At 42.8% G+C, this 18,626-nt stretch overlaps 1 protein-coding gene across 1 annotated transcript; it reads left to right on the top strand.

Annotated features, from left to right (window-relative positions):
- Positions 1-2,263: 2,263 nt before the first annotated feature.
- On the top strand, positions 2,264-4,301 carry LOC131492024 (spermatogenesis-associated protein 31D1-like). The gene has a single exon (XM_058695628.1). It carries the CDS (start codon positions 2,598-2,600, stop codon positions 4,284-4,286), a length of 1,689 nt encoding a protein of 562 aa, XP_058551611.1. The 5' UTR covers positions 2,264-2,597; the 3' UTR covers positions 4,287-4,301.
- The last annotated feature ends 14,325 nt before the right edge of the window (positions 4,302-18,626 follow it).

The following is an 18,626-nucleotide window of genomic DNA, read 5'->3' as shown; positions in this document are numbered from 1 at the left end:
CACATGATAAGTACTGACCAACATGAGTTCTGTTCCACTTCCTCCTTGTGATTCTCTCCCTAATCCCCACGAGGGTTGACCTAATCTACATTAACTCTCAAGGGTGGTCTTGTGACCTACGAAAGCCTGTTCTTTCTTGGGTCAATTTTGAACTGTGTATTTTATAATCGATCACTGCATTTATATGAAAAAGAAGTAATCCACTAAATTCTAAGTGGTGGATTTTTTTTATGATGGTAGGTTTTGGGGCCAATGTGCATTTGTGTCTACATGCCGAAACTTCTGCACTGGCTCCTCTGGAGTACCACAGCAGTTTATTAGACTAAGCGTGGGTCGTGAAGGAACGTTACATTCAGTTTATTTTAATGCAGGAGGGGTGAAGGGCACACACTGTATTTCCATTAGATTTTCGCAAAAAAGCATTACTATTTCAATTGTTTGTAAGTTCACTTAGGCAAAAAAGAAAAGCACATTTTTTAAAAGTTTAGTTATCTTAGAGAGAGAGAGAGAGAGAGAAAGAGAATGCATGCAAGATGGGGGAGGCACAGAGAGAGAGAGAGGGAGAGAGATAGAAGCCCAAGCAGGCTCCACGCTGTCAGCATGAAACCCAATGTGGAGCTTGATCCCAAGAATGGTGAGATCATGACCTCAGCTGAAACCAAGAGTCAGATACTTAATTGAGAGAGCCACACAGGCACCCCCAAAATCACACATTTTGAGGCAGTACTGGGTAAAATTTGGTGCTTATTGCAGCACTGCCTTCATACCAGAAGATGAGTTAGGGCCCTGGAAAGAAAGTCCCATATTGAATGTGTGAATTATGTTAAAACTGTGCAGGCTCCAAGTTTCCAAGCCTTCTGAGAGAAAACACACACACACACACACACACACACACACATGCACATGCACACACATGCACACACACACATGAAAGAGAGGACTAAGGAGACAAGTCACCCTGCTTGGCCTCAGTTTCCAATTTGTAAAATGAGATAGCCAGACTAGAAGGTTCTCCAAGGTCCTTTCCAGCTCTGAGTGTAGGAGACAATCTCAAATCCTGTGCCTGTATTAGCCCTTTGTGGACAGGGAGATTAAAAACACAGGTGGCTCTCCTGGAAAACTTTAATTGCAGAGCTTTAATTAGAAAAAGAATCAAAATACTCTTTCGGATTATGTTTTCTTAATTTTATTTTTAATTGTGTTTTTATTGTTTCCATTTTAAGAGAGAAATGAAAGCTGCAGTTTGCTGAAGTGCTGCCCCCGTTCCCCTGCCATACAACTGCCCTAGCAAGTTAACCTAATATGGTTTCTAAAATGTATTTTTAATGAGAAACCAAGGTCCCTGAAATTTGTTGTGAACATTTTTTCCCCTTTAGACCTCTTATGGGGCTCTGGAGTTTCCATAATTCATTGCCAAGAGCATGGCAAAGGATTTTGGCTTAGTTTAGTAATTACCTTGTGTTAGTCTCACTCAAAGTTCTTTTTCTCTTAATGGGTTAGGAGAGCCATTCAGAGGCTTTGATTCTAGTAATTAAAGTTGCAATGGGAGGGGCACCTGTATGGCTCAGTCGATTAAGTGTCTGACTTCAGCTCAGGTCTTGATCTCAACACCTCATGAGAGTTCAAACCCCACGTTGGGCTCTTTGCTGACAGCTCAGAGCCTGGACCCTGCTTGGGATTCTGCGTCTCCCTCTCTCTGCCTGCTGCCCCTCTCCACTTGCATTCTCTCTCTCTCTCTCGTTCCCTCTCAAAAATAAACAAAAAAATTTTCTGACGGGCAGGGAAGCTGAAGGTGCATGTAATGTTTAGCCTATTAAAATGGCCATATCCAGAGCTTACACAGAGTAAATTCTTACCAGAGACTCTGAATAGGGCAGGTCAACATGGAAGAAGGCATGAGAAAATGACAGAGCTAAGGGAAGTTTGGGAGTATTCTTTCCTCTCCAAATTAGGTCCCACAATTAGAATGGACATTTTTTTGCCCCCTGTCATCGCATGAGGGAAAGATCTTCCCAAGTCTCCCTGTGTGCTTCCAGAATGCTGACTCACTCCCAGACTTCAAGGTGGAGCATGCAAATTAGACCATAGTTTCTCAAACTTTCTGTGGTGGAGGACCAGTTTGCTTCCTCCCCCTGCTCCCCCATATACTCTGGGCTGATACTTGCCTAAGATACAATGCAAATGAATCACGAAAACAATGACACACAAAAAAAAGACAAACAAAATACAAACGTTGGATTTTAATTATTAGATTTAATTACTCTGTAAAATTGCAATAGAAGGTTCTAACCATCCTCAATTTCTATACTTGGTGCAGATGGTGACAAAAATGTGGGAACAAGTACTGGCCCATGGACCACACTTTGAGTAGAGCTGGCTAAGACCAGGGCAACAGTATTTTCTGGTTCCCAGTAATTATTTCAAGGGTGTTCTTATGACCCGAGCTAGTCCCATTCACCTGAATTTTGGGACTTAATTGAGAACACTGGGACAACAATTCTCTGTTTTTCCTGGGTGGATGCCATCTTGGGACCCCAAATCTAAAGCTGGGGCTTTCAAATCCCTTAGAGGAAGCTCTATGTCTCTATGGAGACAAAATGGAAAATTCAGCCCCCATCCTGGATCATTCTCTCCCTGCTACCTCAACTGTGGGCAAGGAAGGACAGGGAATCCCAGCAAAATCACCGCGTCCTATCAACCATGGGCTTGCAGAGGAAGTTCAGAAAATGAAGGATGGCAGACAGATTCTTCAACCTATCAGACATAGCAGCATAGGCAAAGCAAGCCAGACACAGACTGTACCAGCCAACAGATGGCCCTCAAAGCAGCCTGCAAGGCAAGCTGGCACCAGGCACGAGCCAAAGGATAAGACCGTAAATCCCAGCGATAGAGTCAAGATGCAACAGGACAAAATGGTGGTGAATCCAGAACCTGTTTCTGTGCCCAAAGTGTCCAGGGAGTTATTCAGGGTTGAGGAGCCAGATGGGCGTCAATCAAAACCTAGAGATATCTTGACAACCAGCCAGCCAGGAAGCCCCCAAATGATAAATGTGAATGTAAATAAGGACAAACGTACTGTGACCATTAAAAGCCACCCAGCAAACACATCAATTCCCCAGGATCCTAATTTAACAGAACGGCTGTATAAGGAATTAAAGCTTAAATTGGAGCAAAGACAGCAGAGATGGGCCCAGAGCAAAGACAACGACCTGCCCCCCTCGACTTCCAAGGCCTCCCTGACTCATGACCAGGAGGACTCCAGTGGGGACATGGGAGCTTCCCAGGTGCTTCACGTCCGTGTGCAGGACACAGGAATTAGGATGGAACAGCAGCAGGATACTTGGGTCCCTAAGCAAGTCTTAAGGAAGCACCAGCACAAGAATCTCCCACCAGCTACAGAGACAGTGAGCCCTCTGTGTTCCAAAGCACAAGAGTTTGGTGGAGGGGATGCAGGGTTGGGGACATCCCAGCCTATAAGGAAGAGTTGCCCTCCCCGGGACGTGGCACTGGCGGAGAAGCCTGGGAGCCAATCCTCCCGCACCCTATCACAGAAAGGTCAGCCTCCCCCTGAAAGCCTTTTTAGAAAAAAAGTGAAGGCGATTTTACAATGGCTTAATCCTGGCAGAAAGTGCAAAAGACAAGAAAACTCCCAGGAAAAGGGCATCCTGCCACGTGTGCAAAGCAGAGGCATGGTTCAAGGTAGAGCTGCCTTTACTGGGATGACCGAAGCTCAGAAACTCAGGAAAGATGTTGGGAAGTTCTTAGAAGAGAAGATGGGGCACCGGCATGCTACAGATAGCGCCTGTCCTCAACAGCCCCTTCTGTCCTCAGCCAAGTTTGGGAAAACTCGGAAGGAAGCACAAGTGCAGGCCCAGGCACAGCCTGCCCAGGGGCCTCCTCTCAGCTACAGGGCTCCCTCCTGTAAAGAGAGAAATACCAAGTCCTGTCACCAAGAAGCCGTCTTTGTGGGCCACAGCCATTCTCCAAGTATTTCAGGGACAAGGACAGACACCCTCAGGAAGCTGTGGCACTTAAGGGCCAGCTGTTGTGTCAGAACCATCACCTGTCTGAGCCCCACAGGGATCCTGTGCCCCACACAAGCCCCACCTGCAGGCATTAAGCTGGCCAGGGGCCTCCAGCCACTCTCACTCACTCACCATAAAGGCACGGTGTTCAGAGATCTGTGTCTATTATTTAGACAGAAAACCCTTCTCCAGAATTTCCGGGGGGGGGGTGGAATTTCTCCCCCCAAATACCTTGTAAAGAATATTGATTCTCCTCAATAAATATTTCTCTAATACTGACGTCTGTTCTGTGTACTGTGTTGGGGGCATAGGTTTTGGGTAATTCAGGGCTTGTGTTAGTTCAGCTGTTGCTGATTGCTTCAAGGGACCAATCCCCTGAATCTCTTGAGAAATAGAGATCATGTGCTCCAAAAGCCCATTTGATGCAGTTTTAGGAGACAGGCTCTGTCTCCTATAGGTTAGCCTTAGTGAAAATGTATAGTAGTCCTCACCTTAACTGTCATCAACTGTTTTATACCCTTCAGAGAAAGTCTTATGTATCTGAGCAGGATAAAAGACAGGTATAGATTTCAGATAATAATGATTAAGCCACTGTTTTTTTTTTTTCTTCACAGTTAGTGTTACAGTGGCTTAATCATTATTTGGAAATCTGTAACCAGAGGATCCCACGGGGTGGGGGTGGGGGGGTGAACTCTGAATGGGAGTGGTTGGGCTGTTCAGTGTTAAAAGAAAAACACTGCTAAAGCCCTCTTTAAAGACGATACAAGTGTGGTATCCTTTTGTCCAAGGTTATGCCATTGACCCTGCAGCATCTGAACATTAAGGTTACAGAAAAAATTCAGAGTCTATGGGGAGCCTGAGAGTGACAATAGATGGAATATGGTCCAGAGCAGGGAACATGAAGAAGTGAGAAGGTACTGGAGGCTCTAACATCTATGTAGATATACCAATAACGCAGCCTTCCAGTTCCTACATAATCTCAATTTAGCATCCTTTACTTCCCATCCAGTGCAGTTACTGCCACCCTGTAGAACTTAGTACTGGGAATACTTCTGCCATCAGGAATACTACAGTCTGATATTGTGTCCTTTTACCTCCTCCTCCTATCCTTCCAGCTTATATGTCCCCTGTTATCAACTCCACATGATTTATTTTCCAACTTCTTGTCTATCTACCAAGGTCTTGTCTTCCTGATAATCTATAAGGTAACCAACATTATAAAGCTCTAGTAGAGGGGTGCCTGGGTGGCTCAGTCAGTTAAGCAGCAGACTCTTGATCTCGGCTCAGGTCATGATCTTGTGGTTCATGAGTTTGAGCCCCGCATCAGGGATCCCTTGGGATTCTGTCTCTCCTCTCTGCCTCTCCCCCACTTGTGCTCACTTTCTATCTCTCTCAAAATAAACAAACATACATACAAAAAAAAAAGCCCCAGTACAGCACAGGGAATATAGTCAAAATGGAATTGTGATAGTTGTAGCTGCAGTTGTGGTGAGCACAGCATAGAGTTTTACACCTGAAACAAATGTGACATTCCTCAATTAAAAAAGAAAAAGGCTCTAGTACAAATAAGCCCCATCCAATCCCCTTCAACCCTTCTTGTCTGGCAAAGTGTCATCTCTCTGCTTTTTCCAGAAATGTCTTTTTCTAAGTTACGGACTACTACTGGAAATCTCACAATTGAGTCTACTGATGCCACAAGAAATTCAGCCCCAGCAGTATCTGGAAATCATTCATCCACCCCACAAATACTTATCCCAGGTTTACATGCAAACAAAACAAATGGAGTTAAGTCACTATTTCCTTAGTCTGTTCTCTTCCCAGTTCTACTCAAATATATTTTAAATTTCCTCACTTTTCTCAACTTAGGCCACCTTTACTTGGCCCAGCAGATGTGCTGGACCACAGTTTACAGAGGAACTAGAAATCTGTGAGATGGGAGCTTTTCATCAGAACACAACAAACACAACAAAACAAAATCTTCCAAAAATATTTCCCTATTCCTCTCTCCTTCCCAGTGCAAAAGGAATTACTCTTTATTGAGAAATAGCTAAATTATAGTCTTGATGGACTGATCCTCCCTTGACAGGTCTCCTTCTGCCCCCCTCCCTGTCCTTATGAGGCACCCAACCTCTTTTATTTTTTAAAAGATTTTTAATACAGAAATGTTTAACATGCACAAAAGCAGCTAGAACAATATAACTTCCCACACATCCCTCACCCAAGTTGCACTATTGTCATCTGGCAGGTGTGATTATGATTACAGTGCAAAAGCCCACTTAAACACCTTACCATCTAGGGGCTCCTGGGTAGCTCAGCTGGTTACATATCCAATTCTAGGTTTAGGCTCAGGTCATGATCTCAAGGTTCATGAGTTTGAGCCCCACATTGGCTCTGCAGAGAGCCTGTTTGAGATTCTCTCTCCTTCTCCCTCTCTGTCTTTGCCCTCGCCTGCTCAACTCTCTCTCAAAATAAATAAACATGGATTCTTTTGAGGAAATATGAGGGGTAGGGCTGCTTCTGAGTATGTTTCTCATTTCATAAAGGTAAAAATGCACTACTGGGGAAAACAGCAGCTGAAGGCAGAGTAGATCTTGGGGATGTAGATCTCTGGGGATGATGTGGGGTCCAAAGGGAGATCACCAAACCAGTAAAAGGGGTCTCAGGTAATATCAGGGTAACAGGTGGAATATGAAGATTTCACTAAGGTAAATATATGTGGTGAATAGGTGGAGTTAGAAGGTAGGTTGGAGGCATCTGAAGGGCCATGGAAGGATGGACAGATCTGCTGTGTTGGATGGTGGGTGAAGGGTTGCATGTGAGTTTCTCTCTTACGTTGTCCCCTCCCCCACCCTCAAGAACCTTTGGTATCTATGCTAAAGCTCTGTAACGTCGGCTTGGAACTCTAGTCTAGAACATGTACTCTCAATGCCCAGCTGCCTGAGGCAGCAATACATTTCCAATGATATGAACCATCTTCGTCTAAGACACCTTAGTGCACTATGGCTGAAATCCAATTCAACTTGTTAGGTATTTCCATTCCTGCCTTCCTGTGTGGGGTGGGGTCCTTCTTCTGGTGCTGTGCTACGTTAAGAAGAATCCGTGTTTGCCAATATTTTGGAAACACAGAGAAATCAACCAGGGAAGTAGAAGTCCCTCAGAGATATTAAATCTTTTCAAATAGATGCATTCAAAGTTATCAACTTCCAACTATTGCTTTTGCTGAATCTTACAAATTTTGATTAAGTTGTATTTTAATTTTCATTTAGTTTAAAATAGTTTTTTCTCTTGAGATTTCTTCCTTGACCCATGTATTAGTAGTGTGTTATTTAATTTCCAAACATTTTGGAATTTCCAGCTATCTTTCTGTAATTGATTTCTAGTTTAATTCTATTCTGGTCTGAAAACATACTTTGTGTGATTTCTACTTTACATTTGTTAAGGTGTGTTTTGTGGCCCAGAATGTGGTCCATCTTGTGAATGTTCCATGTTGAGTGTGAGAAAAATGTGTATTCTGCTGTTGAATGAAGTATTCTATAAATGTCAGATAAGTTGATTGATGGTGTTGTTTAGGTCAACTATCTTTACTGATTTTCTGCCTGCTGAATCTAGACATTTCTGATGGAGGGCTATTGAAATCTCCAACCATAACAATGGATTAATCCATTTTTTCTTACAAGTTCTACCAGTTTTTGCTCACATACTTTGATGCTATGTGTTACATGTGTACATGGTAAGGAGTGTTATGTCTTCTTGGAGAATTGACCTGTTATGTAATGCTCCTCTTTATCCTTGATAATTTTCATTCTTGTGAAGTCTGCTTTATCTGAAATTAATATAATTACTCTTGATTTTTATTTTTATGTATGTATGTATGTATGTATGCATGTATTTTTGGTTAGTGTTAGCAGGTACATTTTTTCTGTCCTTTTGCTTTTAATCTATCTATACCTTTATATTTAAAGTGGGTATTTTATAAACAACATATAATTAGGTCTCGTCTTTTTACCCACTCTGACAGTTTTCTGTCTTTTAATTGGTGAATTTAGACCACTTCCATTTAGTGGTCTTTTAAATATAGTTGGATTAATATCTACTTTGTAACTGTTTAGTATTCATTGTACCTATTCATTTTTTCTTCCCCTATTTTTCAGTTATGTTTTTTTTTAAATTTTTTTAATGTTTCTTTATTATTGAGAGACAAGAGTATGATCAGGGGAGGGGCAGAGAGAGGAAAAGACACAAAATCCGAAGCAGGCTCAAACTGATGCAGGGCTCAAACTCACAAACCAGGAGATCATGACCTGAGTTGAAGTCGGACACTTAACTGAGCCACCCAGGCACCCCAGTTTTTATGTGATTTTAAGCAAACATTGTATGTGATTCTATTTTCTCACTTTTGTTAACACATCAGTTATTCTTTGTTAAAAAATGTTTTTTTTTAAGAGGGAGAGAGCACAGGCAGTAGAGGGGGTGGGGTGGGGGAGAGAGAGAAAGAGAGAGAGAATTCCAAGCAGACTCCACACCCAATGCAGAGCTCGATGCAGAGATTCATCTCACAACCCTGAGATTATGACCTGAGACAAAATCAATGGTGTGATGCTTTACTGACTAGTCACCCAGGCGCTCCTGCTAAAAAATATTTTCGTGGTTGCCCTAGATTTTGTAATATACATTTACAACTGTTACATAACACTATACCACTTAATAGGTAGTGCAGGAGTTTCCAATTCCTCCTGTCCCTTGTAACACTGATGTCATTCATTTCACTTATCCATATAATGTAATGATCCAGCACATTATCATTATTATTATTGGGCCAATTGAGAGTAAGATGAATAAAAGTTTTATTTTTTCTTCCTTCATTCCTTCTCTTCCTTTTCGTCTATCTGAGTATTTTCCTTCTCCCTGAGGAAGTTATTTTAACATTATTGCAGGGCAGGTCTGCTGCTGCTGAATTCTGTTTTTATTTGCCTGAGTTTTGATTTCTCTTTCAGTTTTGAAGGATAATATCACTAGATATAAATTTCTTGATTTGTGGTTTTTTCTTTCAACACCAAATATTTCACTCCAGTCTCATACTTGCATGGTTTATGATAATAGGTCATAATTCTTATCTTTTTTCCTCTAGAGGTGGGTTTTTATTTTTGTCTGGATTCTTTAAAGATTTTATCTTTTTGTTTCCTACATTTGGAAAGTGAGTATTTTTCTGCTTGGTGTTCTCTGAGCTTCTACAATGTATAGTTAATCTGCCATTAATTTTGTGAAACTCTTGGCCATTATTACTTCAAATATCTCTTCTGCTCTATTGTTCTTCTAGTATTCCAATGACACATATGTTACACATTTTGAAACACAATTCTTGGGTATTCTATATTTTAGCATTAAAAAAATATTTTTCTCTTTGAGTTTTAGCTTGGAACATTTCTACTGCTATGTCTTCAAATTCACTTGTTCTTTCCTTGACCATATGCAACCTACAGATGAGTCAATCAAAGGCATTCTTCATTTGTCATAGTGTTTTGAGTTTCTAACATTTCCTTTTGATTCTTAGAGTTTCCCCTTTTTCTGCTTATATTCCTCATCTTTTCTTGTGTGTTGTCTACTTTTTCCACTAATATAATAATCAGTTATTTTAGACTCTGTACAATAATTCTGAAACCTGTGTCATATCTGAATGTGCACCTGATGCTTGGTTTGTCTATTCAGATTGCTTTTTTCTTGCCTTTTAGCATGCCTTGCATTTTTTCTTTGAAAGCCAAATAATAGGAGTATTATAAGTATTATAATAGGAGTATTATAATAGGAACTGAAATAGTGTGAAGGCTTATGTTAACCTGGCTAGGTGTTGAGCTGTGTTTAATATTTACTGTAGCTATACATGTCAGAGTCTTTAATTTCCTCTAGTGTTGTTATTTTTTGTCTCCCCTAGTATTAGTAGGTTTCACTAAATGTCCCTATGTAGCGCCTATACCTTGCAGCTCTTTTCAGCTGTGATCCTGTTGATATGGTGATAAGATTTGGGGGAGGGGATATGATTAAATGTCAGTCTTTTAATGGGTCTGTGTCCCTGGGTTGTGATGTTCACAAGTGTATTGAAATTTTTTTGTTTGTTTTGAGTCAAGTCTAGAAGGTGCTGCTGTAGTTGAGTAATTTACTTTCTCTCATGTGACATAAGGCTCTGATAGTCTATTCCTCTGCTGAGTAGGCTTCTGTTATGAAGAACTCTGGGAATATTTCACAATGTTTTCAAAATGGTTACATTTATCTCCAACCCTACACTCCCTTGCCAGAAACAGGAGCATTTTTTCCTAGCTCCTTACTGTGAGAACCAGGTGGGGTTCCTGGTAATAAAATTCATGAATAAGCAGGGGAACCCCATTAGATTGTGACACCAGGAGTTTCTCAATCTCATGCTAGCCCACATGCATCCTCCAGCAATTTGTCCAAGTGTCTATTCAAGTGTTCCCACAAGAAGAGCAATCCCAAATCTCCAGTGGTTTCTGTTCCAGGTAAGCTGATCTTAACTGTGATTTGGTGTATTCACACTCTGTGAAGATTTAGGGCAATGGCTTTGCCACTATGACTCCAAGAAAAGTCATTGATTTTCAGTTTGTTCAGCTTTTTGCTTCTTTCAAAGACTAAAGTGATGATTTCCAGGCTTTTACAATGTGAGAACTGGAACCAGAAGTTGCCCTTCAGAGAATGACTCTTTATATTCCTGTTCTTCATCCCACATTTCTAAATGAGTTTGGTTGGGTCACAGAGACACCTAAAATGGGAAGTTTAAGAAACTAGACATTCACTCCTCTAGGAAAAGAGATTTGGCAGGGCTACAGGTTAAGGAACGACTAAGGTTTCCAACTGAAGCTCACAGACTATCTGGATGGGGTGGCGGGTCTTGTGTAAATTCCCAAACACAGTGATTCCATAGTCCTAGATCGGGTTATTTAGAGAGTACGGGATCTGTGTAAGAGAACAAAGCTCCACAGCACTTAATCAAGAGTCACATTCCCATGTTTGGCATCACTTGACCAAGCCTTCCTTCACTGATCAGGAGAACAGTGCTGAGCCTCTGAGAGCCTCTGAACAAAGACTGGGGTCTGAATTGTGTCCCAGGATACAGGATCCTACCTGAAGGAGCACAGATGTGACTGTTGGCCTCAGTTTCTATTTCCTCAATGAACTTATGGTTGAAAATATTAAGTGTGGGCCCCACAGACAAAACACTTCCTTCAGTTTTTCCAAGTAGTAAATATGGAAAACATTTTATTATCTTTAAAAATTGATAAAGAAAGGCCACAAAATTATATTACTTAAAATAGAGTCATAATATTTATGGATGATAAATGTCCCTTTTTCCTAGAGAGAAGAGAGACAGAGAAATGAGTCCTAGCTCCTCATTCTTTTACTTTTATTCTGGTATCAGGGCAGTGCCAAGAGAGGCGGAAAAGTTGGACACTGAAAGGTAAGGTTCTGCCTATTCCACCTGAGCTCTCCAAGAGTGACCCTTCCTGTCCTTTCCATGAGGTCCCAGGTCCATGATCTCTGAGGATGTCAGTTGCTAGACAGTCCCTACCAGAAAAATAGGCCTCACAGAAGAGGCTCATGGAAAGACATTCATTCAGTGCCCAAGACCCTTCTCAGTTTCCTTGCTCTGCCCATCCCTGAGCACAAAACAGTAATGGACCTGGTCAATGGGTGTTGCCCAATAGGTGGCCATGTGACTGTCAAGAGTCTGAACTTCTGTCCCCTGATTTTCTGAAAGGCCTGTGACATCATGGATATTCAGATTCCTCTTTGAAGTAATCATTGACCTATGTTCCTCATAGGGTTAGTTTCAACGTCACATGGGATAATACATATGAAAGTCCATTGTGAATGATAAAAAAAAAAACATACCTATATGAGTCTTGTTATTATTATTATCATTGACTATGTGATTTATATCCTCATTCTTAGGGCTCTCCAAGTCCAATCTACCAAAGGTATCACTTAAAGGAAACCATACTCAGCCTCTCATAATATCTCTTGCTTCTACTTCCATCAATCTCCTCATTTTCCAGGCTGGAAAACTTGCTAGAGTGAAGCTAAGGAGGCAAGAAAGGTGATTTCTCTTCTGCAAAGGTGACTAAATATTACCTTCTTTCCTGACACCCCCGCCCCACCTTTTTTAGCAGAGTCTACGAATTTCTAGGGCTTCAGGGAAGCCTGGGGTTGACATGGGATAGAAAATCCTCAGAGTCAGAATGGGAAAGCCTTCGGGATGGGGGGTGGCACTACTTTTGCCAGAACTGCCAGAGCCACATATGTTTGTTTTGGCCGTGGCTGCAGCTTTGTACCTCCTGTCTCCTGCAGCCCCCTGTGCCGGCATCATGATACCATGCACTTTCGTCAACTGTTATGTCCAGACCCCTTCTGTGAGGTGTGTAACAGTACAACTGCTGAGGTCAATCGGCTGCTGTTCCTGGAGGTCCTGGAAGACGCTACTCCCTCTGTGATCCCCTTGGCTGCCACAGCCCCTGTGACTGACTCATCATTCAGTGCATCCCCTGCCTTCACAGCAGTCCCTCCAGGAGACCTAAAACCAGCCCCTTTGCCTGAGTCTTCCCCACCCCCACTCCTTTTTCTCACCTAACTTTTTCTTACCCTCACTACCAGGTCACCCTCAGACACTAGTCTTTTCCTCCTTTGAATTCCAAATTCCCAATGGGTCATTCCACACCCCAACCCCTTGCCTTTCCCCCCTCCTACTACATGACGTTCAGAAAGGGGATCCTACTGCCCAAGCAGAGTCCACTTTACCTCTGAATATCATCTTCTCTCTTGACCCCACCATTTTCCAAGATGTCAACCTCTTACCACGTCTGTCCCAGACAAAGATCCCAGTGATTCATTTCTTTGGCACCATGCAACACTGACCCTGTCTGTTTCACCACCGCTAGAATGCACTTTAACTGTACCTCAATCTAAATCGATTTCCATCTCCTTGAAGCCTGTTCCAGAAGACTCATCTCCAGACAGACCACCCTGGTGGGTGGTCTGCCTGTATCCCAACAATCAGGTAGTGGCCATTCAAGACTGTCAATTTCAGAATTCTCCTGTTGGAAGGCTCATGCCAAGAACATGTTCCTCCCCACATTATCGCATTCTGATTTTCAGCAAAGGCAACTTTACCTCCATCTACCAGAAACCCATCTCTGGAGAGACTCTGTTAACAAGCACAAGGAGGCCAGTGGAGTTTCTTTCTTTGGCCTTAACATCTAGGCAGTCTTAGAGAGACAAATGAAAAAAAGAATGCCTTTCCAGATTTTAGAGAGGAAAGAAAAAGAAGAGGGACCATTTTCAAAACAATGTGGTCAGAATACCATGGACATCTTCAGTGAATTTACTGCAGCCATTCAATGTACAGGTCACCACAGCCCCCAAAACAGCTAGAATGTTGTAGGCAACCTGGAGCACCTGCGCATTTGTCAGCAGCTCCTTTGTATCAAGTGTTTGGGGGAAAACTGGAATCAGAAACATGGCCAGCTCTTCTGGGGTCTTCCCTTTTTGCATAATGAGTCCTTAGCAGCCACACTCTTGGTTTCTAGTAGTAATTCCCCATAAGAGTCTCACTTTGTCTTATTCAATGGGCTCTATAATGCTTCCACAGTCAAAATGCAGGATCAAGAATCTCTACCACTTCCTCATTCCCATCACCTACCTCTCCCTAGTGTATATCCCCAACCCTTGCCTCAAACCCTGTCCCAATCCCAGCCCCTACCTTTCACTCCAGTGAACCCTCAAGCCCACCTTCAACCCTGCATACCAATCATACCATCTTCTTCTTCACCCCAGAATAGGGACTGTGGAGTGTCTTTCTCCACAGATCGAAGAATGAGTCAGACTCTCCTATCTTGACTGAAAATCAACACCTGGAGTGGCACATGTTGAAGAAGCACCAGGAAAGTTTGTGGGGTTTAGTGCCTGGTTCCAAAACTCTCATGAAGCCATTTGTCCTCAAGTTCCCAACTTTGCATTGTTTAGCTGGTCATCCCATGCCAATGGTCTCCGTCCTTCCTGGCCATTTTCATATTACCTGTGAAACCCAGGAGAAACTGGAGTTTCATGGTCCAAGGAAGGTAATCCCATACTGGTACCTCCATGCCTGTAGAAATCTAGAGTCTCTAGTACTGATAGAGCCTCAGTATATGAGCAAAAAGGCAGACATGTCTGAGCAAAAATGCAGACATGTTTGCTCAAAATTCTCTGAGCTTCAGGACCATAGTAGGAAGGATTTAGCAAAGACTGAATTGAGTTTCCTAGTAAGTTTCCATGAGAGGGTCCCAACAGAATTCTAGCTATGGATGAGTATGATGAGGAAACTTGGGTATATCCTAGAGAAGAGCCCAGAAGTCAGCCCTCAAAGGGTCTCAGAATGCTACCTAGCGAAGGGTCTTAGGGCTTCTTTGGAGGCAAAAAGTAACTGTGTGTGTCATTCAAGGATCACTCATGGAATGAATTACCAAATGACTCAAGGAAGGACACAGACCAGAATCAAATGAAATCTGACATTAGATTACATTTGAACAAGAAATTTTGGTAGATTACTGCGGGTAGGATTCCTACAGGTGTGTGTTGTTCATGGCTGGCTGATGACAATGCACTGCCTTTGTGTGGGAGTTCCCAGACTAAAATGGAAAACACAAATCAAAAAAGACAATGGTGGGTAGGGTTTGCTGCCAGATTACCATTCTGGAGCCTTCCTTTCTCGATCCCGATACCCGACGGCTGCTAGAGGCCCATATTGTAAGATTTCAGATGAGTCAGAGGTGAGGTCTACCGCTCAGGGTTCTTAAATCCATAAAATTCTATATGTTGAGAGAAGCCACAACATGGCCTCTTCCCCAATTAGACATTCCCTCCTCAGCCATGCATATTTCTCTGGTGGATTCCAAAGCTGAGTTTTCTAACTCCCGTGAGAGAAGCTCTAAAACTTTTCATGGCAATAGGATGAGAACACCAAATTCAGTCCCCACCCTGGATCATTCTCTCCCTGCCATGTCACCTATGGGCAATGAAGGACAGAGGGCCCTGAAAGCATCACTCTCTGACACCAACCATGAGCTTGCACAGGGTATCCAGACAGCTGCGTATGGAAGTCAGACTTTTCAGCCCCTTATGCACAGCATCATAGCTCAAGTGAGACCGAGGGCGGCTGTCAATAGACAATAGATGTGGCCCAGAGGTGCCCCCAAAGCAAGCTGAAGCTGGACATGAGCCAAAGGATGAGAATGTGAGTCCTGGTGATGGAACTGAAATGGCTCAGGGCAGAGTGATGGTGCAGAAGAATTTAGACCATGTTGCAAAGCACAACTTGTCCAGGGGCGTATTCAACACCGAGGAGCTGTGTACTCTTCAATCCCAATCTTGTGAAATCTTGACAACCAGTGAGTTGGAAAGCTCCAAAATGACAAATGTCAATTTGAGTGAGGTAGAAGCTGTGCCGATCACTGAACATTCTTCACCAAAAACACTCAAGAATCTTGGCTCCCCAAGATTCTAAACTATCAGACTTTGAAAGACATCTCTTTAGTGAGTTAAAGTTGAATTTCGAGAGGGTAGAGCACAGTCAGGCTCAAGAGTTTCCCACTGACATGCCCCTTAATTCAGATAGCTTGATGTCCAAGGCCCCACTGACTCAGTTCCAGAGTGACTGTAGTGGGGATATGGGAGCATCCCAGGTGCTGCATGTCCACTTGGAGGACAATACAGTACAGAGCAGCAGCAGGAGTCCTGGCACTCTAAGCTGGTCTTAGGTAAGTGCCAGCCTAAGAATTTTCCACAAAGAAAAATCGCAGAGAAAGTGAGACCTCAGGGTTCCAAAGCAGGAAAATGTAGAAGGGAGGATTCAGGGATAGGAACATCTGTAGCCAGAAAGAAGAGCCACCGTGTTGAGGATAGATTAGAGAGTGCTTCCTCACCTGTGTCACAGAATGAACAGTTTCCTCCCAAGAGTTACTTCAGAAAAAAGATGAGGTAATTTATTAAGTGGATCAAGTCCAAGCAGAAAATCACAAAGCAGGAAATTTCCGGAACCAAGACCCAGTTGAAAGTGTGACTGCTCTTGTGAATGCTGGGCTCATGAGCTCATGATTACTATTGAGAAAAACCTAGAAGAGAAGGTGGCATGTAGGTATGAATCTGAGGCCTCAGAGTTAAGCCCGCAGAAGGAAGAACTGTAGGCCCAGGTAGAGTCTAACAGGACATATCCCTCCAATATTGGGCTTTCTCTGACCCACAACACGATAAACAGGCAAGTATTGTTATATAGCCAAGAAGCTATCTCTGCTGAACAGAACTGTCTTACAAGTGTCAGGCAGAACAGAGAAAGGATCAGACACTCCCAGATACTTGGCACTTTCAAGGAGCAGCTATTAAGCCAGTCAACCCCCTTCTCCTCTGCCTTCCAGGGACCCTGTGTGTCATCCAAGCCCTACCTGTGTGCATCAATTACGCGAAGTCCTTCCAGCCACCCTGACTCCTGATGAAAGTACTATGTTCAGAGTTGACTCTTCTATTTGAGCAGAAAACGCTTCTCCAGCACTTCCAGGGAGCAGAAATTTCCCTAAAGAAATTGTTTTGTACTTGCTGAGAAAGCCTTATAATTTTCACGATAACTTATCCTCCTATGAAAACTATCTTTCTTCAATACAACCAAGAATATTAATCCTCCTCAATACATTTTTGTTCTAACAGAGAGTGCGGTTCTCTGTGTATTGCACTGGGACTGTGAGGTGGTGCTGGGCATGGGAGTGGGGACTCTTGCTTTGGGAAAGGAAGGAGGGAGTTCTGCTCTTACTGATTTCCTCTTTGGGTTTCTCAATCCAAAGAAAGAAGCCTGACAGTGGCCTTCTCAGTTTTATCCTGGGGCCCTTTATTTGACCCTGCTCAGGTGTCCTGAATTTTTTTCATAAAAAGTACAAAAAGCTTACTCTGAAAACGTTCAGGCCTTCACCAAGTGAGAAAACCCCTTAAAGTCTACACCTTGGCTCCACCTGTTTGTTCATCTGCTCCCAAACTATCCTGACTTATATTCAGCTGTAGGGTGCGATGAGGTACTATGGCATGTAGGCGTCACCTCCCGGAGACTACTCAGGGCTTATGAGAGCACAGGGATACCATTTTGGCCTGAGAGAACACAAGATCGTCTTTGAGCATGAAGACAGCACCTCCAGGATGTTGTCAGGGAAGCTGTGCTGCTATATGGTGCCTGCTTTCCCAAACATGCTACATTTTATACCAAAGTGACAGTAATTTAGAGGTGCATTAGTTATGAATTGCTGTGTAATGGATATCCCAAAATTTAGTGGCTTAAAAACACATATTTATCATCTGACAATTTTTGTGGGTCAGAATCTCAGGCTAGGCCTATCTGGATTTTCTGCTTCGGGGTCTCTCGAAAGGCTGTCATTAAGGTGTCAGCTGAGGCTAGGTTCTCATGTGAAGGCGTGACTGGGGAAGGACCCACTTCTGTATTCACTTACAGTTGTTGGCAGGATGCATGCCTCAAAGCCTTTTGGACTGAGATCCTCAATATGTTGTTGGCCCTTGGTGGGAGTTGGCTAGTTCCTTGTCATGTAGGCTTTTCCATCATGACAACTTACTTTATGAAAGTTGGGAAAGTGTAAACAAGACAGAAGTTATAATCTTTTATAAACTAATAATGAAAATGACGTTTCATTACCTTTCTTTTATTCTATTAGAGGCAAATCACTATGGTCAACCAATGCTCAAGGAGAGGGGTGATTACACAAAGGTATAAACTTCAGGAGGTGGAGGTCACTGGAATCTTAGAAGTCTTCCTAAGGCAAGGGTTTCTTCTTGGACACCCTACTCAGTCCACTGAAGCAAAAGTGGCCAAAGGTGCCAAGTGGATGCTTCTTCTCATCTATATCCATGTCCTCAAGGTCAAAGCTGTTTAATGGCTATGTGGAGTGGCAGCTGGTAAGAAAACATCCACGAGATTGGAGCATCCAAAGAAGGAAGAAGAGGTGTTATAGCAGCAAACGTGATGTGGGGTCATCTTGAATGGTAAAGTAAAATGAATCCTTAGAGCCACCTGACTCACTTGACACACCTGAATACTGATTCACACTTAAAGGGGAGGAAAAATTAGGTGCAATATGGTTTATCCGGGCTCTACCACAGTCTCTCCACATTGCCCTAGCTCCCAGACCTTGAGGCTAAACAAATAACCTTCAGCTTCTGTAGACATAGACAAACTGAGAGAGGAATCAAACCCTACAGATAGCAAGATTTAATTCCTGTTCTTATTAATATATTTAGTATAGCACATCTATCATTTCAAATCTGATTCTCCTACCTTGAACATTAGAGTGAATGGGTCACCCAACTGATGAAAAAGCTAGTACTATGGATCTTAATACATATCACTTCCATCTTTGATATTTTCCATGTCCCTATGGCTTGAGGACTTCTAACCAAGGGAGATGTGGTGGCTTAAAGGTTTAAGTTAATGGTCTCGGGTCACAAATCAATTCATACCTAATGGCCACTGCTTTCATTCAGAGAAACACTGGATAAGACAATTAGACAGAA

This window comes from Neofelis nebulosa, chromosome 12 (assembly GCF_028018385.1).
Source record: "Neofelis nebulosa isolate mNeoNeb1 chromosome 12, mNeoNeb1.pri, whole genome shotgun sequence".
Lineage (NCBI taxonomy): Eukaryota > Metazoa > Chordata > Mammalia > Carnivora > Felidae > Neofelis > Neofelis nebulosa.
Note: the sequence above shows the minus strand (reverse complement) of the source record. Positions and strands in the feature narration are given on the sequence as shown.

Bases quoted from the DNA above. Each gene is read 5' to 3' on its own strand.
- LOC131492024 (XM_058695628.1), top strand. From the start codon at position 2,598: ATGGAAAATTCAGCCCCCATCCTGGATCATTCTCTCCCTGCTACCTCA.